The sequence below is a fragment of the Vitis riparia genome, chromosome 14 (genome assembly GCF_004353265.1).
Source record: "Vitis riparia cultivar Riparia Gloire de Montpellier isolate 1030 chromosome 14, EGFV_Vit.rip_1.0, whole genome shotgun sequence".
Lineage (NCBI taxonomy): Eukaryota > Viridiplantae > Streptophyta > Magnoliopsida > Vitales > Vitaceae > Vitis > Vitis riparia.
Window position 1 is genome coordinate 10,211,086 of NC_048444.1, and position 22,554 is coordinate 10,233,639.

Consider the following 22,554-nt stretch of genomic DNA (forward strand, 5'->3'; position numbering starts at 1 on the left):
TTAGGATAGGAATTAACTACCCATACCTCCAAATAACATTCTTTCATGACTCACAAGTAGTAGAGAAACTCCTTGTCCTATGGCACCCATATACCTTTAAAATGTATATTGACTCATGACCCACAAGTAAAGGGTTTTCAAACTCCTCATGGCACCCATATTAAGGTTTGTTTTATATAATTAATTAAAAATTAAAATCAAAATCAAAATTATATATTTTTAAAAATAATATTAGTATTAATTTTATTTATTTATTAAATATCAGATAAATTTATGTATAAGTAAAAGAAATAACATTCTTTTTAACCTTTATATTAAGCCTTTTTTTAGTCATAATTTTTTTTTTACAAAATTATTTAAACAAACGTAAAAAAAAAACTCTTATCAATCATGACCTAAATCCTATTTTTCTTTATAAATCTAAGAAAAATTAATCATTTGTAATATCAAAATATCAAAATTATAAATATATTAATAAAGAAATAAAAGCACCCAATCTTTTATAAAAGGTATATTCAAAGCTTTTTATGGTACCAATGATTGTTGCTTAAAAATATTTAAAATTTCTCTACACAATAAAATCAATTTACAATAGCGTTATCTTTTACCACAAAATATTAATTCTTCTAAAATCCCTCCCTTTAAACATTTATCCACATCTAGGAGTGATTTTAGGAGAATATAAAGCACTTCATAAATATCGAAAATATTTTCTTTGAAAAAATGTTTGGAAAGGATCTTAGAGGGATTAATAGTACTTTTTAACTAAGAATCATTTCCATATAAAAATCAAAGCATTTGATAAAATTTTAATAATCACTTTTAAATTTTTGGATGGTAACTTGAAATGATTCTTAAACCAACACTAACATTTTCTTAATTTTTTATATAGCATATTATCAAAACTAAAATTATAAAAAATATTAATTTATTTTTTCTTTATATCAAAATAATTAAATTTCTATAAAATATTTATAAAAATATTATTCATAAAAGTGTTATAAACTAAATCATGAGTATTTTCAAGGCTATTTTTGGTTTTCAAAAAAACTTGAGAAAAAATGTAAGGTAAATAAAATAGGGAGAAAAATAAATAGATTAGTTTTATACGTTATTTTAAATTGATGTTATTATTTTATATAGAAATTATGAATATATTTTACAGTGATTTTAGAAAATGTTTCTAGTATCTTTCATATTTAGAAGATAGAAAAAACTAAAAATACTTCTTAAAATTACTGTCAAACATACTTTAAAGAGTATTTTGATTTATTTATTTATTTTTTAAATCAATGTTTTTTGAAAATATATTTTAATTATATTTAAATATTTTTAAACTCAATATTAAAAAATTATTATAAAAAATAATTAAATATAAATCATTACAAATAAAATTTATTTTTAAAAAATATATGAAAGTAAAAAAATAAATACTTAAGAATATTTCAAGTTTCTAAATAAACTTTTATTCCAAAAAAACTTTTAAAAATATTTTTAAAAATTATTCTCAAAAATTCAAAAACATTCCTAAGCAAACTAATTTTTAATTATAATTGATTTTTATAATAAAATCAAATATGAAATCCTTAATATTTAAAAAAAAAATAGACTTTCTACACGTTTCATATTTATATAAAAATTTTATTGACTTAGAAAAAGGGGACTGTATCAAAAAATTATTGGTATAGCCGTATCGGTCCCCCAAGAGAAGAGCCGGCCCCAAAAGGCAAAAGCTGTTGTCGTGAAAGGCCAAGTGAAAACAAGAAGCCCGCCCACGTGTACGTCCGGCGATTTCAACGCAAGCGCAATCTAATCCAAAATCCTACTAATCTTCCTCAAATAGATTTTTCCCTTAATTACAATCCACATAATTCGCAACAAGATAAATGAAAACGAGGTTAAAATGAAATAATAATAGAAACAGAGAATTGAGATTTCCATCAGCTTTGTTGGTGACTAGTAAGCAAACAGTCTTCTTCTTCGGCACTTCCCAAGCTTCTCTCCAGACCCCAAAGCCATAAATTCCAAGCGCAGAGAAAAAGCAGAATCCATTGATCAGATTTGACTGCTGCAAACTAGTGCTTTTTGTTGGGTAAAAATCCATGCTTCCTTTTTCTTTTTTTCTTTTTTCTGGAAAATGGGTTGATTTTGGATCGGATGATCTTGTTGATTGCATTGTGGTTTGAGGTCAATTCTTGACTGGGTTGTTTCGTATTGATGCTAATTTTGATTTTTCTTTGATGGGTATTAGTGGGTTGCTTTGATTTTTCTATTGTGGCCTTTTGGTTTTGCCTTTTTTGACTTTTTCGTGACTGGAGTGGGATCTTAATCAGGAGAGAAAATGCAAACTTCGACATATGCAGCCAAAGGAAGCATAGGTTTGGAATTACAAAACCGCAGGGTCTTTCCTCGTTTCGGTGAATTTAAGAAGCAAAGTTCATGTGTCAAGAATCTGAGGGTTACAAATAACACCACTTCCTCCGGTTTGCGCATTGGTTCAGTGGTTATGGGAGCCGAGTTTGGCCGTCCTAGAACCCGAATCGAAGCTGTGTTTAGGCCCAGATCAGTCAAAGCTAGAGCTTCTGGTTCGTTTTCCACTATCTTTTTAATGTTTAGTTGATTAAAAATTGTGGGTTGTGTCTGTGCCTTGTTCTATTTACTGAAATTTGTTACTTCCGAAGATGGTCCTATGTGGAAGCATAAAATGTGCAGAAAGTACTGAATTTTGTGTCAATTTATTTAGGAAGTTTGGAAAATTAATTGTCCTGTTTGGTTCTGTTATCAGAGTGCAAAATGTAGAAAACAGTTGAAAAATTTGTTGGCTATTTGTTCATGGAGGACTGTTATTTGGAAATATGGTTACAAAATAGAGTTCTTTTATTCGCTGTCCTCGGATATGAGAAAACACATCAAGCACACTTGAAAAATACTACTGAGGATTGGTGTTTTTGTTTTGGAAAATCTATTCCAGAAAGCTGTTTCTACAGAACAACCGAAAGGGTGCAATGTTTTTGGGTCTGCCCATCAGGGTAGTAGAAAAGAAAATTGAGTTGGCAAACTGATAAATTGAGTAAAACTGGTGAATTGTGTGTGGCTTGAGTTATTTTTAGATTGAAGTCCAATTGTTTATTTAGATATATTTTTTAAAGGTTTCTAATGGTTTCATCAGAGAGTCCATCTTTTCAATCCCTTGGCACCATTAATTACTCTGCAGTTCTCAATATATTTTTCTGGTTGTGTTTATCTGCATTTTGGAATGAGAACAAAGAAATGTTTGCCATAGTAAATGCTGGGCAGTCAATGTTTTTGCATCAACCCCTATGTTGTATTGGGGTTTTTCTAGTTGATCTCCTCTCCTGTATGTGACCACAACGAATACGTGCACTTCCTTTTTGCTCCAATTGACATAGAAAATCGTTCATTCATCTATATCTTGAAACATTATAAATGTTGATATCTCCAGGTGCCTCAGAATTCTGTATTGGCTTGATTCGTGGAGACAGACTTACAATCATGCTGTGTCTAACAAATGCAGTATTCTGATATGCGGTTATATGTTCTGCTTAACTGTAAAAAGACATTCTTTTCATCAGGATGCATTGACATAGCATATTTGTGGCATGGGATCTTTGTAAAGTATCATCGTGTCTTAACTATTGAAAGTTATCGACACTATTAAGAATCTTCATTGTTTAATCATGGACCATGATGCTTGGGATTCTCCATTTACTATTTTCTTACAAATAGCATTTGGAATTGAGTTGCAGGTGGAGACATTGAGGATGTTGATGTCACTGCTCCCCAGGGCAAATCTTCTGGAACAGTTTTGCCATTTGTTGGTGTTGCTTGTCTGGGAGCAATTCTGTTTGGTTATCATCTAGGGTATGACTGATTTATCTTAGAAATAGCATGCTTTTTCTATCTGTTAAATTCTGAAATCTTCAATTAAAGAATTTGAATTTCCTTTCACCATTTGTACACTAAAGCGATACAAACTGTAGTTATTATGTTAAAATTAGTTCTGCATTTCTGGGCTAGTTCCGAATACAGTTAAGTCTTTTTGTATGCAACAGGGTCTCATGTAGAACTTATCTATGGGCAAGATGTACTGTAACAGTGTATGCTATTTTTTATTTGCCACAGGGTGGTGAATGGTGCTCTTGAATACCTTTCCAAGGATCTTGGAATTGCTGAAAATGCTGTTTTACAAGGCAAGTGAAGTAATCTTCTTGATTGACCATGCAAAGAGAATCTTGGACCTTTATCTTTTTTTTTTTTTTTTTTTTTTTTTTTTTTTTTTGTGTTTTGACATGACAAGTATAGAGTGCCAAACTACCAGAACTATACATCACAAAACATTTGTATGTGGAGTATCTTCTTAGTAATAGTGTTTTAAAAGGCTATTGAGGCTTATATCTTGAGGTTCACCTCAGGGAAAAGCACTGCGAATTAGCCTTTATGCTATAGCCTCAGTTAAGGTAATTGAAGCTTAAGCCTCACCCTATTGAGGCTTATAGCTTTGAGGCTATAGCCTTAAGGCTATTGAGGCCTTAGCCTCAAATATCCAAAGGGTTTTCAACCTTTATGGGATTTTGTTATATATTTTATGGGAAGCTCAAGCCTCAATACTCAATGAGTTTTAATGGGTTCTATCATCAACTATGCTTTTGTGGGCTTTTGATATAGATTTCATGAGTTTTGTATTGGGTCCCGACTTGGTTAGACCTTTTACAAAATGAGGGCTTAGTTGACTTCCAGTGAACCTTTTAAATGGAAGGGAAAAAGAGACATTGGGAGGAAAGAATAGGGAAATTGTTGATTGTCTTGGTGACTAATGTCATATATAATCATTATCTTATTATAGATAGATAAGAAAAAATACCACTGCAATTGGTGGACGAAGAAGAAGAACAAGTCACTGTTAACACTGATAGGGAGGATAATATAGCAATTAGATATGATTATATTCCTTGGAGGATCCTACTAGTGATAGTGACAATAGTGTTAAAAATGATTTGATAAAACCATGAGAGAGTTAAATTTTAGAAGAGAAAACAATGAACTAAATTAGAAACTATTAGTAATGACAACTAATTATTTTATCATTATAAAGTTGATGCTTTTTTTTATTATTCAATTTTCTTGTGACTTTATAAGTATTTTCTGATTTTTATATTTTTTATTATTTATTTGTTTAAGTTGAGGCTTACGCCTTGCCTTATTTGGGTAAAACGCCTCAAAACCACCTTTAGCCTTTTAAAACATTGGTCAGTGGCCCCTAGAATTCTATTTCTTCATGCAATATGCTGGGTTTTCTGCAGATTGCAGTCAACTAATCAGTTGGCCTTTTATGTTTGCACACCTTTAAATTATACATGTTCTTCCTGAGGTGAAATTTCACAATGTTCAATATATTCTATGTTTTCATTTATTTTATTTTATTTATCACCAATGAATATCTAGCTTTACAAGATTTGACAATGGAGCATTTTGAGCAGGATGGGTTGTTAGCACACTCCTGGCTGGTGCCACTGTTGGTTCATTTACTGGTGGTGCATTGGCTGATAAGTTTGGCAGAACAAGGACTTTTCAACTAGATGCAATCCCTCTTGCTGTTGGAGCATTTCTTTGGTCTGTCGTTTGTTGTAGACCATAAGATCATAATCTTTGTTTGTATCAAATAAAAGAAAATATTTATAATAAACCCAAGTATGTTCACTTTTCAGTGCGACAGCACAGAGTGTGCAGACTATGATAATTGGTAGGTTACTTGCTGGCATTGGAATTGGCATCTCATCTGCACTTGTACCACTTTACATATCTGAGGTAGTAATGTTTCAATTTGTCATTATTATTATTATGCTATTTTTTGTTCGTTTTTATGAATCCCTTTGAAACTGAAACACATTTTAAATGGTCAGATCTCACCAACTGAAATTCGTGGTGCGCTTGGGTCTGTCAATCAACTTTTTATTTGTATTGGGATTCTTGCAGCATTGGTGGCTGGATTACCTCTAGCCGGAAACCCTCTATGGTATTCTTCTTGTCATATTTCATTTGCTATATCTATATGCAGGAAGAAAGCTTTTGGTAGCTTAGCGAGAGATAAGTCAACTAAATACACTCAAAAGCACCATTTCAGAAATGTTGCTAATTAAAATGCTGCTAGATAGCCCTTGAGGTCTGATTCAAGTGCTAAGGGGTTGGGGTAGGGATATGGGGGGTTTTAGATTAGTGTCCCCTGGTGCACCCTTCAGCTTACCTTTGGGGCAAAGGAGGCTCTTTGTTATTGCCAGAATGTAATTGTTTAAGATTATGAAAAACTATGGATATTGCATAACATGATCCAAGTGCTAATAGTGTGTTTAATGACTTTTTATGTTCTTCTTGGAAAATCAATTCTTTTACTTCTCCATTCTGCTTATTTCAGATAACTTCCAAGTGCAGTGTTCACTGCTTATCCTCTCTTTCATGTAGCTCATGATGTTTTCTAATTTTTTTAATCAGGTGGAGGACAATGTTTGGTGTTGCTGTTGTCCCCTCTATTCTATTGGCTTTGGGAATGGCATTTTCTCCAGAGAGTCCTCGGTGGCTTTTTCAGGTTTCTTTTGCTAGGTTATTCAGTCACATATGGTTTGAATGTTCTACATGGGATTTTTATTTTTCATTTCTGCAGTATATTCAATCCATTTTATCTAGGTTATTAGTTCATCAATATAGATTCCGAGCTAAACACATTTCTTTGCAGCAAGGAAAGATTTCTGAAGCTGAAAAATCAATAAAAACACTCAATGGAAAGGAAAGAGTCGCTGAGGTTATGAATGATCTAAGAGAAGGGCTTCAAGGTTCTTCTGAACAGGAAGCTGGGTGGTTTGATCTATTTAGTGGTCGCTACTGGAAAGGTATAACTGAAAAATGTGTAAGTTTCTTGTTGTTACATGCTGTCCAAGTGATACTCACCAGTCACCAAATCGTTTTATGCTGCTTATATTTATGAGATGTCATCTATGCGGTATCTATATTATCATCATATATTTGATATCTGCATTTGGAACTTATTTCTATGTGGTTCTAGTGCATACTTGAAGGGATTCTGTGCTCATAAGAAAAGATTAATGAGCGACTATAATTCCTTTGCAAGTTGCTGCTATACTTGCAGTCATGCTTGCTGGTGCAATTATGTTGAAAGCAGATTTTTATGACACATGCATCTTGCTGCAGTTGTGAGTGTTGGCGCAGCACTTTTCTTGTTCCAACAGTTGGCCGGCATAAATGCTGTGGTGTACTATTCAACATCTGTGTTCCGCAGTGCTGGAATTGCTTCTGATGTTGCAGCCAGTGCTCTTGTTGGGGCATCAAATGTCTTTGGTAATCCTTTTTATTCTCTCTGATTTCTTGGAAAATTTTGATTTCATACTTTGTAGAGAATGTTTTACATAGCTGGCTTTTGATCTTCTTACAGGCACAGCCATAGCATCCTCTTTGATGGACAGGCAAGGAAGGAAAAGTCTTCTTATAACAAGCTTTGCTGGAATGGTACTGTTATTTCCTATATAAAACTATTTATTCCTATAAAGTTCTTAAATTGGTACATTCTTAGTATATTCCTTATCGTATCAAGCAGGTAGTCTGAATCTTTAAGAAATTGCCTTCTGCAGTTCCTTCTGGTGCTCGACTGCATTAGAAATGAGTTTTCTATCATGGAGTAGTACCTTTAACCTTAATTTGTTTAATAAACTAATTATCAGTTAATGGATTCAGGTGGTTGATTAGATTTGGTTTAATTATTTGGACAAGGGCATGTTTTCTGGGCGTTCAACATATCTCCTATAGAGTATTATGAATATATTTTGATAATTTTTCAAGTATTTATCTTGGCAAAAGTCAGATTTATCTGACTTAGAAACTAGGCCTGCATAACTAGGGCTTAGATGTTATATCCCTCTAAAAAATTGTATGAGACTTTTTGCATGCATTTATCAAACAACTTTTGATAAACTAAAAAACACAAGAATAGGTTTACTCGTATAGTGGAGGAGCTGATCAGATTCTTGTATTTTGTGGGAACGACTCCCTCATCCTTCTCTTGTACTTTTTACCCAGATCTAATATATCTTTGTTTTTGATAAAAAAAAAAATAAAAAAATGAAAAAGAAGACAAAGAAAAAGACAAACACAAGAAAAGATATGCCTTCATTTCTCTTCTGCATTTTATAAATTTTACCTTGTCTAATTTTCACACATTTCTTTTTTGCACTGCAAGGCTGCTTCAATGATGCTGCTTTCCTTCTCTTTCACTTGGAGTGCCCTGGCACCATACTCTGGCACCCTTGCTGTACTTGGCACTGTTCTGTAAGTTGATACTTTTCCTTATCATATTGATGTGTCTTTTCTCTCTACCAATCCATTTCTTCTTTTTCCCAATCTAACCCAGGATACTTGAACTTGCTATCTTTCCATTTATGCAGCTATGTGTTGTCCTTCTCTCTTGGTGCTGGTCCTGTCCCTGCTCTTCTTCTTCCAGAAATATTTGCCTCTAGAATCAGGGCAAAAGCAGTTGCTTTATCATTAGGCATGCATTGGGTAAGTGAAGAAGAAATGATCCTGTTACTACTGATTTTTTTCTTATCAAAAATGCACTTTGAAAGATTCAGTATTGCCTGTAGTTTTTGCTTTCTCTCTGTTGTATTCTGGACAATAAAACAGAGATTGGTCTGATAACCCTTTCTGATAACTGATATTGGTCTATTGCAGACAGAAGCATGCATATAGATAAGTAGTCAGATAATCATTATTGGAAACTGATGTCAATTTACTTTTAAGAGGCCCATATATAGATATATATGTGTGTGAGAGAGAGCATCCCCTAGATAATATTAACTGGGCCATAATATAGATATGTGAGTGTGTGAGGGAGAGGGAGAGGGAGAGGGAGAGGGAGAGGAAGAGGAAGAGGAAGAGAGAGAGAGAGAGAGAGAGAGAGAGAGAGTGCATACCCTGGATAACATTTTTCTATTCATGTTTCCTGGAAATTCAAGATCTCATTTATGCCTATCATGCTTACCAAACATCAAGTTGATTTAGAGTACGTTTGACAGTGATTCTGAGAAGTATTTTTAACATTTTTAACATTTGAAAATATTTATTTTTCAAGCATTAAAAATACTAGAAACACTTTCCATAATCACTGTCAAATACACTTTTAATATTATAGACATTCAATTCTTGAAAGAGTGTATTTGGTAGTTTTATTTGAAGTCATTTTTAGAGTGTATTTGATAATGTTTCTCTTGAAAGAGTTTCCTCTAGAAGTGTTTTTGGAAGAAATATGTATTAAGAGTTTGTTTGGCAGTGATTTTAGAAAGTGTTTATCCAATAAACACTATGAATGTTTTTCAACCCCTTTTAAATTATTTTCTAATCTTTTACCACACGTCCAATTTTTCTTCAAAAACACTTTTCAGGCTAAAAGTACTTTCTAAAAACACTGTCAAATGGAAGTTTCTTCATGGTGCTAATGCAGTAGACTTTCATCTAACGGAACTTCATGATTTTCCCATTGTATCAGATCTCAAACTTTGTGATTGGGCTTTACTTCTTGAGCGTTGTAAACAAGTTCGGGATCAGCACAGTTTACCTGGGATTTTCAGGCGTCTGTCTTCTTGCTGTCTTGTACATAGCTGGTAATGTTGTGGAAACAAAGGGGCGGTCCTTGGAGGAAATAGAGAGAGCTCTTAACCCTGCAACTTAATCAGGACGTGCTTTAGAGTGCTGGTTTTAATAATTACTGCAAGCCACAGATTTTGTGCTATAAAAGATCTCCTTACGGATAGTGTTCCTTTGTTCTTATGAGACTCAAACTTGGGGGCCAACTCGTTCGTTGCTTCCCTCATTTTGCGGGTATATGTTTGGACAGTTTACCTTAGATCTATCCAGACTTATGGTGGCTGTAGGAACCCTAGGACCATGGCTCAGTTGAATCAGGTTGCTGTATCATATATGGATTTTCATGTTTTGTCACTTGGATATCTCAATAACTTGGTTTGCAGTTTTTATCTCTCACAAATCTGCTGCAATGTGTTGATCATAATCTTAAGTTTCAAGCTAATTCCCATCTGCCTAAGGACCTTACATGGTGGTTACACCTGGTAAGGACACCAGGTCACCGGCATAGCAACAGTGAACTGCAAGACAAGGTCAATATCCGAAAGGGGCCAGAGGAGGAATTGCTAGTGTCAACTTCAGCCTGGAGTGTACGTAGTACACCTTTGCTTTCTGTGCCATTCAGGTACTTCGTACACTTGGCCGTAGTGGTGCCTTCCCCTTTGATTTTTTTCATAGAAAATGTGAGAAAATCAAATATAATTAAACTTATCAACAAAATTTGTGTAGTTTTAAATTATTTGATTTTTATATAAAAAATCTTTAAAATAATATATAAAAATTATTTATTAATTTTAAATTTATTTTTTCTTCTAATTTTTCTTTCTATTTTTTTTGGGTCCTGCATCTTCCTTCAAACTTTCTAAAAACCAAATATAGCCTAAAAAAGTATATTGCATCATAGTTGGGAAAGTGGCCTAAGAAATATTTTTTCTTGGAAGGTCTTAAGAGTAAAATAGTATAAAAAGAATGATACTATGTACCGAAACTGAGCCAAACCTGTTCATGGTGAAAGAATAGGGACTTCGTTTCAAATACGTCCTTAACAAGCATCACAAAAGAATAGCTTAATGGGGATAAACAAATTAAGTTGAAACTGTTTCTTAAGAGGAAAAAAGAGGAGTCCACACAACAGTGAGGAATAGAAAAATATTGTGTATTAATAACAAAATGATTAAGAATCCCAGAGAAAATTGATTGCCACTAAAGCGACAATCTTAAAGAATGTGATGACAATTTTGGCCACTCCTAATCACTGCTTGAAATAGTACAAAGGGCACCTGGGGTTTCATACAAGATCTGAGAAGAGTGATAGTATTCTTCACCAGACCATCATATTGCACTATAAAAAAGTACCATGGGCACCTAGATTTTCCGTACAATATTACATGAGAGGGGTAATATCCTCCTCCATACACGCTCCCTAGCCAAATTGTTCCACTGGCAAATTTTCCTACCATAAAGAATTTCCAGCCAAGGGCTTTCAGACTTCAAAAGCCAAGCAACTTTCACCACTATCTTCTGAGAATACACACCCCGGAAAGCTCATTCCCATCCAGGTGGCAAATCTACATGTTAGCTTTCCTTTCCCACCTTTCCTTCGTGTCGAGCCTATCAACAGAATAGCCCAGAAGAAAAGAAATAAGGTTAACATAAAAAGGAAAAATAGAATGCAGCACAACCAACTTTAAAATTTCAGTATACATCCAAAGAGATTTATTTGGTTGTGTGGGTGACGCTGCATAAATTGTCAAAATCCAAAGGTGAAAGAACAATACCCCCAATGTAACTTCTGGCGCTTCTTTGATGCAAGATGTGTGGCTATATCACCTTGCTGCAAGGATGGCTTGTCCTTGACATTGTTGCTTTTTGATGTGGAAACACTTGATTCTTCAATTGTAATACTTGCATTTTCCTCTGTACAATCTTTGACCTTAAGGTACTTTGATTCTTTCCCATAAGATTTTCCAGCCCAATCTGCAATCCCAACAGAACTTTCCTGAGTTACATAGACCTTCTGAGAAACAAAGCCATGAATAAAGGTAACCACAAAAGAAACCTTTTGATTTCTTTTGATACTTTGATCCTTCTTTGATTTGTAAACGCCTCTTGTGCAATTCCTGTCATATAAAGAATTCAAGTATTCAGAACTTATTGGGAGAGGAGAGGAGAGAAGACAAGAAACATATGGATATTAGTGAAGAAAGAAACCACTATGCAACAAACCACATATAAAGAATTTAATGTCATATTCTCTTGAGAATCATGTACAATTATGAAACATTTTTTTCATTCTCATAGATTTATGATACGCCATCTAATATTCTCTCCACATTCTACACTTTCATGTCAATTAATTCCCCCCACCCACACCATTTTTGGTTGCTGTCTTAGCCTCCTACCTCCACCAACTTTGATTTAGGGGGCTTTTCCTTGTCCGAAAAATAAGCATGACTGATCACATGCACTGCCCTAACAATTGGGAGATTGTAGGATCATGTACCTGAGTACTGACAACCCCAATTGACAGGTTATAACTCATACCACATTGGAAGCATTTTAGTACTGGGAATATGATTCTTCCCACCCACAACAAGCACACACATTAGAATGAATAAAAACAGTTTAAAAATACTGATCTACATCATATCTTCAGCACAAATTTGATTGACCAAATGCCCTATCATAAAGAGGGATAAAAAACCTATTCTTCTATCACTATGCGACACTCCAATCCTTATACATATCGTAGCCATTTGGCTGACAGAACTCTTTCCCAACACCGAATTTCCCTGTTGCATTCTATCACTCAACCAAGTTGAAGCTCATGCATGGATGATTCCTATTCCACCTTCCCATGCCACATCATTATTCCCCGATTTCGTCCCACCCATTCGCCATGAAACCCTAAAATTGAGATGAATTAAAATCCTAACTAGAAAATCGTCAAACCCTAACATCCCTTTGTAAATCATTCTCATAATCACCAGTCCCCAAAATTTTTCATTTCATAGAATTAAATACGTATCGACATTGAAAGCTTGTGATCATCTTTGGGAACAAAAGAATTCACCCAATTGAGAAACTATTATGAAATTTATCAGGGAACTTTTAGTAAAATGTAGAAATAGGTACCTGGAATTTGGAAAGCTGGAGATTGGTGACGCCAACAGGCTTGAAATCGGATTGTAAAGAAGGGGTTGATGCTATTGCTGCTTCTCTCCTCTCGTCTTCCTCTATGCTCGCCATGGATTGCCTCTCTGAAGCAAAACTCTAACAGGCCCGAGTATATACGGGTTGGATCTGGATTCAGTTCACTGGAGCACCCACCCGACTTAACCCAACTTATGAGTTTTGTGTTTTTATTATTAATTAAATCTCATTTAAATTTTTTCTTTCTTTCTTTTGCTAAACCAAATCTGAGAGCAATTGGGTTTTGCTCTAATTTTTTAGTCCAGCAAGAGACTATTCAAACTGAAAATCATTTCAGAGACAATATATATATATATATATATATATATCTAATAAAAATAATAAAATGTTTAAAAATATTTAAATAATTAAAAATGTCATTTTTTATACAAATCAAAATAATTCAATTTGATTTGATTTTATTTTTAAATTTTTCTTGGTTGTGCATTGATAAAAATATGAATTTTAAAAATTCAATATTAATATAAAAAAAATTTTGATTTCATTAAATATCAATAATATATACAAAGTACGTCTTAATGACTCCTTTTAATACCAACACGGGGATTGATATAATTTCATGATAATTGAGGATGAAGAAAAATTATTTTGATGGAAACAATATTAGTACCATGATATGCAATTTGTATTTATGAACATGTTATTTTTAAGGTTTCTTAACTCTTGCCAGTTGTCTCTCCATAAAATAGAAAACTTTGAGGCGAACTTAAAACTCATCTAATGATGTTAAGGAAGCCTACAATAAGATATGACATATCAAGGCTAATTTTAATCTCATTTGATGAGTTATTATATCGACTTCCTGAAGTCATGAACTCAAAATTGGCCAAAAGATATTCATCCTTAATTATTGTTATCCTTTGTTGTCTCCTCCCTTTGTACGACTTTTTCATAACTTTTATATTAAGACAAACCTTTCTTGAGTGGTGGTCTTCATCTTGCATGCAGTGTGTGAAATTGACTTTATAGATGAATGGATTTAATGGACATTGACTTTAGTAATATTGTCTAACATCTCTTCCATCATTGCCATCCTCATCATCATCTCTCTCTCCTTTCGAGTTAGCATAATTGGAACCAATAGTGTTGGTAACATTACTTTGGCCAACACTTATGGAGTAGTATTGACACTAGTACATGGATGCTAATCAAAGTATTTTGATGTTAGTGTTGTACTTTTGCCATTCACAACAAAAACTCATTTGGAACCATTTCTATCATGGAAGTGATTACAACTCGAACACTAAATCCTTTTATGACTTCTTTAAATAGTATGATCTATGTATTCAACATGAGAATAGTGTAACATTTAGTAAATTTGGAAATATAATGACAAAATAACTTGTAATTTGAATGAGTTTGCAATATAACACCATCAAAGTTTCCAAATTGACCAAAGGCTTCAATGGTAGGGTCTAATATGACAAATAGACACGTACAACTTCAATTAGATTGGGATTATTACAAACTTCATCTTTGTGTTGACACTTTGGATAGTGTAATGAGGAGAAAGTTAATTTTATTAAAAAACTCACAAAAATATCAAGATGGATTGTCATAACCCCACTCTCCACCCGATATTGTTTGATTTAGGGTTGTAATAGTGTACACATGGCCCACTGACCAACCCCAATTTTGCTTTTTTATTAGGCTTATGCTCTTAAGAAAAGATCTCGATAGTGTGTTGTGAAAACCCTTCATATATTACTCTTCTTCATTCACTCCCTGAGTGATGTGAAACATTATAGTCTGCCCCCCTTAGGACCTAATGTCCTCGTTGCCACACTTTTGATCGAAGATCAGACTTTGATACCATTTTGTCACAATCCCATTTTCCACCTGATATTGTTTGATTAAGGGCTATAGTGGCGAGCACACGACCCACCAGATGACTCCGATTTTGCTTCTTTATTAGGCATACGCCCTTAAGAAAAGACTTGATAGAATGTTGTGAAAGCTTTCCATATATGACTCTTTCCTATTCACTTCTTGAGTGATGTGGGACACTATATGGACAATAGTAAATAACTTAATAAATAAAATTACTTACTACATGAAATAGATAGTAAAGTGTTTTATCCTAACATTCATTGATGGTGTTTAGAACTAAAGTTTTACCCTTTAAAGTTTGAGGTACTCTTTTATTATACGAGCTAACTTGCATACAAAGGACATTGGCAAAACAATTTATGACTCAACAATTTGAAGAACTATGTATAATGACTCATAAATTTCTACAATGGTTGACACTTGTTCCTAAAAAGAGTGGTCTAACATTTTGTGTTCCACTTCTTTTCTCGTGATTGTATGACTTAGTTTGTACTCTTCCTATGTATCACTCCTGAATAATTTCTTCAAAATTTTCATTTTTTCAAAAGACTATATTGGACAATATAGTTGGTAATAAATGAGATTACCCTAAATTGGATTAAATTTCCACTATATGAAGTCGGTTATCTTTCTAACTATGCTTATCACTTCAACAACATTTTGTGTTTTTTGGATACTTTCAAACATTAAATTGATGCAATATGTCGATGGATTCCAATATAATTAAGTTGAATCTCTTCTTCAATATCTTCTCAACATTCGTGAATATCGAACCATTGTCCATATATAGTCTTTGATTTGGTTAAATGCATTCAACGGTTAGAGGAAGACTATGGTACCTTTAGAATACACTATGAAATTAGTGATATTAAACTTGGTTAGCCTTATCCATTCATCACACACCAACCATGGTATATCAATAAATTTTCAACTTTTCTCTTTAGATATTAACTTAAGATTTTATTTCCTTCTACTTTATATTCAAGCATTTATTTTTATTATCTCATAAGAAGTTGGAGTAGGTATACCTATACCTCCACTACTGATATGTAATGAAAAAAATATATAAAAATTATTATGAATATAGTTAATAATAGTAATTATACACTTATTATTTACTTGTTATGCATTGATAATCATGTTTTTGAAGTGATGAGATATGGAGAAATGCTTTCATAGATGAAAATTTTTTCATCAGTCGTCCTACTATTTATTTAATAAAACCACATTTGAACAAATCTTTAACACTTTATTTTATTTTACATAACAATGCCCGTTATCTAAAAGCTCTCTTGTTTGACACTTCTAATAAAGACATGCTTTCTCATTTAGAAATCTTTGATGATCTAACTACAACTTCATAGGCCTCCTGCATGACGGAGTGCATATTAGTAGAATACATGTAGACATCATCGTTATTATCATCATCAATTCTGTCTTTGACTTCATCCCATTGTACCTCACAATTAAGCTCAAAATTCATCCATATATATATATATACACTTCCATTTGCACCGGACATTATTTATGAGTCATGAATATTTAAAAATAAATTGAAGTTTTCTATACATACATGATTAACCCTATACAACTAAATAAAATTAAATATAGAAATAATATTTAAATTAGACTAAGTGAACAATTACATTAAAATAAGTAAATTATAAAGTTATATGTGTAAATGACAAACCATATACAATATAAATAAAATAAAATAAATATTAAAGCAATATTTAAATTAAAAAATTAAACAAATCCCTTAAAAGCTAAAGTAAATAAATTGTATAATTGTAAGTATAAATGAAGTCATCTCATCCAAAATTTTGTTGAAATTGAGAGACATTTTATCCTTATAATTGTGGGTCTAGCTAAGGTATCTAAGAAGTACCCATAAAAAAGAATAAGATCACACTATGTGTACATTTAGGTTGGATTACTCATATTCATATTTTATATTTTAATCTTATTTATTTATTCTTTAATTTTATTTATTTATTTTACGGATTTTACTTTTATTGAATGATTTAGATAATTTCTAACACTTTCATAGGTGAAGACTAAGGTGGTGTTTGTTTTTTTGGCTTTTTGCTGAAAACCATTTAGTTTTAGAATTTAGATTGTTTGTTTTTTTTACTTTTTCATGACTTATTATAAACTTTTTGCTAAATAGAAAAAGCCAAAATATGTGGCTTTTTCTAAATAGAAAAAATGACACAATGGTTTTTTTTACTTTTTAATACTTAATAGAAATAAAATACTATAAAAACAAACAATCTAATATTTAATACTATTAAGTATTAAGGTTCTATTTAGAATTAAGTAAAAAAACAAACACTACCTAAGAGTGAGTTATTATTTTCCTGTAGTTGTATCATGGACGAAACTGTAGCTACACCATGCATTAATTTAGAGTGGCAATTACAACTGCATTCCACCACAAGTCCAATATTGAGTTGCCCCTCCCTAAAGAGGTGGAGAGATAGTAGAGGCTGCCACAAGCTCACAGCTATGCCACTTGGAAAATTTTCACTTAAGTGATTTTATTTATCAAACACTTGCTGATTTCAAATCAACTAGTCCAAGTATGAACCCAACCTTATATGAGCTCGAGCTAGCAGATCACAACTCTTCCTCTAGCTTGTTTGACTACGCTCAACTTGGGTATATATACACTCCATAGTAGGGAAAAGGATAGAAAATCCTAGGGGCCAATCCCCTGAATTTAAGAGGTGGTGCTGAAGTATGTTTGTTTTGTTTTTATTTTTTTATTTTTGATGATTTGAATGTTATAATTGAGTTGGGCATTACTTTCTTTATGATGATTAATTGGTAGGCTAAGGCCACAAACTTTGGTGGCTTCCGCGTATAGGCATGTTGAACTAATCAAATACAGTTTACTTTCCTGCTCACCAATTAGGTTTCTCGGAATGGGGCGCGCTCTGATTGCGAGCGACAAAGTCATTGGATTTCTTGAAACGGGATGCGCCAAAAACCATTTGATTGTAATGTTAGAAAAACAAGAACCGAAGCCCCTTAATGGAAGCAGCTTTCAACTTCATAATAGTTCATTGGGTGGTCAACTCTGCGTCCAAAGGCCGTGTTTCACTTCCACAATAAATACAGTGCTAGAGTGAAAATGGAAAAAATGCGTGTTCCAAGTATGGTCCAATTCCAATTCCAAGAAAAAAAAAAGAAAAAAGTCAATAACATGCAAAGAAGATACCCCGGAAGCAATTCCAAAACTGAACCATATTCTTCTCTCAAATTTTACCCACTGCATTGTGGGGTCAATGATTGCCTTGTACTAGGAACATCCGTTAAAGTGCCATCCTCCTCTATGGCAATGAGTCCACTTGGAAACGTGATACAAATGCAAGCCACCCTAACTTCAGCTGACTTTAGCAATTTAAACCCAACAAAGTAAGAGTCTTTCTCACCTCCTACCCACCACCTCTCTCTCTATCTCTCAATGGGAAATGAGCAACTTCCATTGTCAAGGATTTCCAGGCTTCTCAATGCCTGTTTACAGTTGAATCATGTCTTCCACTTCCTGTCCTTTGCTATTGGTTTGTCCCTTGGTATCGTACTTAGTTTATATATCAAAAGCTTCTCCTTGGCATTACGAACCTCACTTTATTCCATTTCTCCTTCAATATCACCACAACCACCGTTGCGACCGCTTTCTCCACCACCCTTACAACCGCCACCTCCACCATCAAAATTGCCGCCCTTACTAGTATTGTCAGTTTCAATTAATAGCACCTCTAACGATACTGGCGTTTCACTGAAAGAACAGAAATCTCTCATGCACAATATGAGTGATGAGGAATTGTTTTGGAGGGCATCCATGGTTCCAAAAGTCCAAGAATTGCCTTACAAGCTTGTTCGAAAAGTGGCTTTCATGTTCTTGACAAAGGGGCCTCTCCCTTTGGTTCCCCTGTGGGAGAAGTTCTTTGAAGGGCATGGAGGCCTTTACTCCATTTATGTGCACCCACATCCTTCTTTCGACGAATCAGTGCCTGAAACCTCTGTCTTCCATGGAAGAAGAATCCCAAGCAAGGTCAGATACTTTACTAATAACTACACTCCTTACTTCCACATATAGGAGCATATTATATGTCATGAGCTTTATATGAACACTTTAGCATTCTTATATTTCTGAATTAATAAGAACTGCTAGACTCAAACACAGAGAAACATTAACACTGTAGAATGGGATCAACTGGCTATATATATATGTAATATACATAAATGCTTCTGAATTTTTGAAAAAAGATTTACACCATGGAGTATAAGGTACATCCAAGAAAAAAAAATGGTTTACAAAGAAAAGAAGAGAGGAAAATTCATTATTATGTAGGGAAGGCCATACAAGGGTATTGGAGGACTCAGAAAAGGGATAGCTTCAGCCATATATAAAAGTATACAAATAAATATACTTGCCGTTTGTGAGGTTGGATTTTTTGGGAAGAACTACTCTCAACTGGTGTCGGAATTCACTGTCCCTGAGTTCCTCTTTCTTGTTGTTGACAGTGAATTTTTGGTGAAACAGAAATTTGATAATTTGTATTACTTGTTATTGCCATTTATATTTCTCTGATTTCATAACAAGTAAACATATTAGTAGGCCAAAATCTCCTACAGCGACAAATATTGTATTCATGTACAGTTCTTTTTCGCCCTCTTTGCAGCCAGTATATTGGGGAACTGCATCAATGATCGATGCTGAGAGACGCCTTTTAGCCAATGCCCTCCTTGATTTCTCTAACCAAAGATTTGTGCTACTTTCTGAATCCTGTATTCCACTGTTTAACTTCACAACAACCTACAACTACCTAATGGCATCAAACTTGAGCTTCCTAGGCTCATTTGATGATCCAAAGAAGTCTGGCCGTGGTCGTTACAATCCCCAAATGTGGCCTGCAATAAACATCTCCGACTGGCGAAAAGGGTCCCAATGGTTCGAAGTCCATCGTGAGCTTGCAGTACAAATAATATCAGACCGCAAATATTACACCATCTTTGGAGAGTACTGCCACCCTGCATGTTACATGGATGAACACTACATCCCAACACTAGTGAACATGCTCTACGTCAAAATGAATTCAAACCGTAGCATTACTTGGGTTGATTGGTCAAGAGGAGGCCCCCATCCCAGCAAGTTTGGATGGGGTGATATCACAGATGAGTTTCTTAATAAGATTCGATACGGATCGGACTGTATTTACAAAGGAAATACTACAAACATATGTTTCCTCTTTGCCAGAAAATTTCTACCAACTGCATTGGAGCCTTTGTTAAGGATTGCTCCCTTGTTGCTTGGCTTTGATCCTTAAAATTTTGTTGGAAGATTTGTATGGACGCGTGGTGCAATGATTCCAAATGGTGGATTTTTATTTACATTCGAGTTGCTTTAAATGGTTCAAGTTCATGCTTTTCAGAAGTGTGCATTCGGGAAAACAGCCTTACTCGATTTGCATCATGAGATATTACTGAATTTGAAGTATTCACAGTTCTCCCAAATTCCACTTTTCCCATTCCATACCGGGCTGAAATGGGAAAAAAAAGGAAGAAACTCTCTTCACAAATATGTTAGAGGGGTTTCTTGCTTGATATTCTTTATTTTCTTGGTATATGCAGAGTAAGGAAACCGAAAATACTTTCAAAAGATAAGAATGATAATTTATTGGGTTATTTGATTAATAGTGTTGAAATTACACCCATAATGTAAAAATAATCCGCTTCCTTTAACAACATAAAAATGATCCTTATTGGATAAAAATGTCCCTCTAGTCCCACTTCCTTTAGAAACATAAAAATGACCCTTATTGGGATAAAAATGCTTCTCTTTCTTTTGCTTGTCTCTAATAAATAATTATCTATCTCACCTTCCCCCTACGACTTTAAACCTATTAGAAAGTGTCCCAAATTCCAAATTAGTATAGATTCCTTTTTGTAAAGAATATTTCATAAGTTAATGTATTATTGTAATATTAGATTTCCTAATAAAATAAATAAAATTATATATTAAGAATATCTTTATAAATACTATAGGTCATGGGAGGAAAAAGTTATGAGATAAAGATGAACCTATAAAGATTATATGAGGTGAATAGAGATGTGGGGAAAAATGGGAGACACCCAAAAAAGCAAGGAGACTCGTGGTTTAGGGTGTAGATACAAGAAGTAAGGAAACATGAAATGCTTGAAAAACCTAATAGTTATATCTGGTTTGTATCTTTTGCAATATTCTCTATGGTATGACATGGAATGATTCTATTTCATTCGTGGATGTAGGCATGATTAGTCGAATCATATTAAAACCTCATGTACCTTTGTATGAATTGTTTTTATCTTTATGTTCTTAAACTAATATCGTTTTCATTAAAGCTTCCGCTGGCACAACAAAACCAATATTTTATTATCCATTTTACATATTTTTAACTTCTAGTGTTTTAAATCATCAAACCTTTGAAAACCGTATAAAAAAACCTCTCTTGTTTTTCCTATATAGAAAACCTCTTTTATTTCTCATTTCCTTTCTTAATTCAAAACATCAACTTCTTCTTCATTCTCTTTTATATATAGAGAATAGAAACATAGAAAACCATACAAAGCCTTCTTTACTTCCCATTATCTCTCTTGATTTGGATTTGTATTCCTCTTTTAAAGTTGTCTCATGCTTTATTTTTTTAAATAGAAAGTAAAAAAATAGTTTTTTGAAGAGTTATAAGCGAACAAGGTTCAAAATGGTAGGGATGGGAAAGTAACCATCTCAATTGTCAATAGAAAAGGAAAATGGATCTATTAATTCTATAAGTGTAGTCTTTATTTTTATAAATTTTTAGAATTATTAGGGATATATGTATTATTTATCTTTCAAATTAATGAATTGATGATATATATTACATATGGTTTTTAAGATTTATGCAATGATGTTTGATTAGGGTTAGGCTTGTGACTAATCAACATATCACAGTTGTGATTTAGGTTAGTTACCATTGTGAATCACAACTATATTTTATTTTGTAGTTGTGATTTATATAGCTATAAATATTTTGTATGGTTGTCTATTATTTTGTATAGTTGACTATCCTAAAATAACCTTGTGTACTTTGTATAAATACCCATGAGATATATGAAATATTCATTTAGTAATTTATCATCTTAGTATTAATAAAGCAAGAAGCAAAAAAAATTCTACTACAACCTAGCTAATATTTTTTCCCTTGTTTTTCACTCTCTTCGTTATTATATCATGACTGCAAAAACAAATTTGAGTATTTTTAATAGCAAAAGGTCATCCATGGTGACTATTCAAGAGTATTTCTCCAACAATTTCTATTAAGTTGGATGGTGCTAATTATCGTGTTTGGCCTCAAATTTTGAAGATACATATTGTTGGCAGAAATAAGAAGGGGTATATCACAAAAAGAAAGGTTGCATTTTCAAAATTTGACCCAAACTATAATGAATGGGAGATCGAAAATGCTCTAGTCAAGTCTTGACTCATCAATTCCATGATTGACCGACTAATGTCACACTTTGTGTAGTGTTGAATGACTAAAAAGGTTTGGGATGTAGTCAAGAGGAGTTATCTTGATGTCTCAAACTCTTCTTAAGTATATAAACTGATAAAGAAATCCTTTCAATCACGCCAAGGTGGTTGCCTTCTTACAGACTCAATATTCATGGAGCTTGATTATCAAATGCTTAATAATATGTTGTGTGTAACCTATACTAAGAAATAAAGGAAGCGTACTGTTAAGGATCAGGGTTATATATTTCTTATAAGTCTTGATCATAGTTTGGATCAAGTTAGTGGTCGTGTTTTGGCTACCTCTTCCT

At 33.3% G+C, this 22,554-nt stretch overlaps 3 protein-coding genes across 4 annotated transcripts; 2 read left to right on the forward strand and 1 right to left on the reverse strand.

Moving 5' to 3' along the window:
• Positions 1 to 1,788: 1,788 nt before the first annotated feature.
• LOC117930803 (plastidic glucose transporter 4) lies at positions 1,789 to 10,062 on the forward strand. Of its 2 annotated transcripts, none has more exons than XM_034851538.1 (14): positions 1,789 to 2,092; positions 2,319 to 2,585; positions 3,768 to 3,882; positions 4,144 to 4,211; positions 5,499 to 5,631; positions 5,727 to 5,826; positions 5,922 to 6,034; positions 6,508 to 6,601; positions 6,749 to 6,902; positions 7,222 to 7,368; positions 7,463 to 7,536; positions 8,264 to 8,352; positions 8,469 to 8,583; positions 9,569 to 10,062. In XM_034851538.1, exons 2-14 carry the CDS (start codon positions 2,342 to 2,344, stop codon positions 9,749 to 9,751), a joined length of 1,629 nt encoding a protein of 542 aa, XP_034707429.1. In that variant the 5' UTR covers positions 1,789 to 2,092; positions 2,319 to 2,341; the 3' UTR covers positions 9,752 to 10,062. The 2 variants fall into 2 exon arrangements, with proteins under 2 accessions (XP_034707429.1, XP_034707428.1); XM_034851537.1 differs by having other exon boundaries at positions 1,790 to 2,092; positions 2,334 to 2,585.
• A 736-nt stretch (positions 10,063 to 10,798) lies between these two features.
• Positions 10,799 to 12,949, reverse strand: LOC117929879. The gene is made up of 4 exons (XM_034850309.1): positions 12,799 to 12,949; positions 11,723 to 11,783; positions 11,442 to 11,640; positions 10,799 to 11,274 (listed from the first exon to the last, which is right to left on the reverse strand). Exons 1-4 carry the CDS (start codon positions 12,910 to 12,912, stop codon positions 11,232 to 11,234), a joined length of 417 nt encoding a protein of 138 aa, XP_034706200.1. The 5' UTR covers positions 12,913 to 12,949; the 3' UTR covers positions 10,799 to 11,231.
• A 5,226-nt stretch (positions 12,950 to 18,175) lies between these two features.
• On the forward strand, positions 18,176 to 20,042 carry LOC117930449 (glycosyltransferase BC10). Its single transcript, XM_034851110.1, has 2 exons — positions 18,176 to 18,766; positions 19,398 to 20,042. The coding sequence occupies exons 1-2, from the start codon at positions 18,176 to 18,178 to the stop codon at positions 20,040 to 20,042; spliced, it is 1,236 nt and encodes a 411-aa protein (XP_034707001.1).
• The last annotated feature ends 2,512 nt before the right edge of the window (positions 20,043 to 22,554 follow it).

Excerpts from the sequence above, each read along its gene's own strand:
- LOC117929879 (XM_034850309.1), bottom strand. The coding sequence starts at position 12,912 with ATGGCGAGCATAGAGGAAGACGAGAGGAGAGAAGCAGCAATAGCATCA. Across the intron at positions 11,784-12,798 it reads TCCAGCTTTCCAAATTCCAG|GAATTGCACAAGAGGCGTTT; the intron begins GTACCTATTTCT and ends TTTATATGACAG. Across the intron at positions 11,275-11,441 it reads CGCCAGAAGTTACATTGGGG|GCTCGACACGAAGGAAAGGT; the intron begins GTATTGTTCTTT and ends TTCTGTTGATAG.
- LOC117930449 (XM_034851110.1), top strand. The coding sequence starts at position 18,176 with ATGGGAAATGAGCAACTTCCATTGTCAAGGATTTCCAGGCTTCTCAAT. Across the intron at positions 18,767-19,397 it reads GAAGAAGAATCCCAAGCAAG|CCAGTATATTGGGGAACTGC; the intron begins GTCAGATACTTT and ends CCCTCTTTGCAG.
- LOC117930803 (XM_034851538.1), top strand. The coding sequence starts at position 2,342 with ATGCAAACTTCGACATATGCAGCCAAAGGAAGCATAGGTTTGGAATTA. Across the intron at positions 5,632-5,726 it reads GCTGTTGGAGCATTTCTTTG|TGCGACAGCACAGAGTGTGC; the intron begins GTCTGTCGTTTG and ends TTCACTTTTCAG. Across the intron at positions 7,537-8,263 it reads TAACAAGCTTTGCTGGAATG|GCTGCTTCAATGATGCTGCT; the intron begins GTACTGTTATTT and ends TTGCACTGCAAG.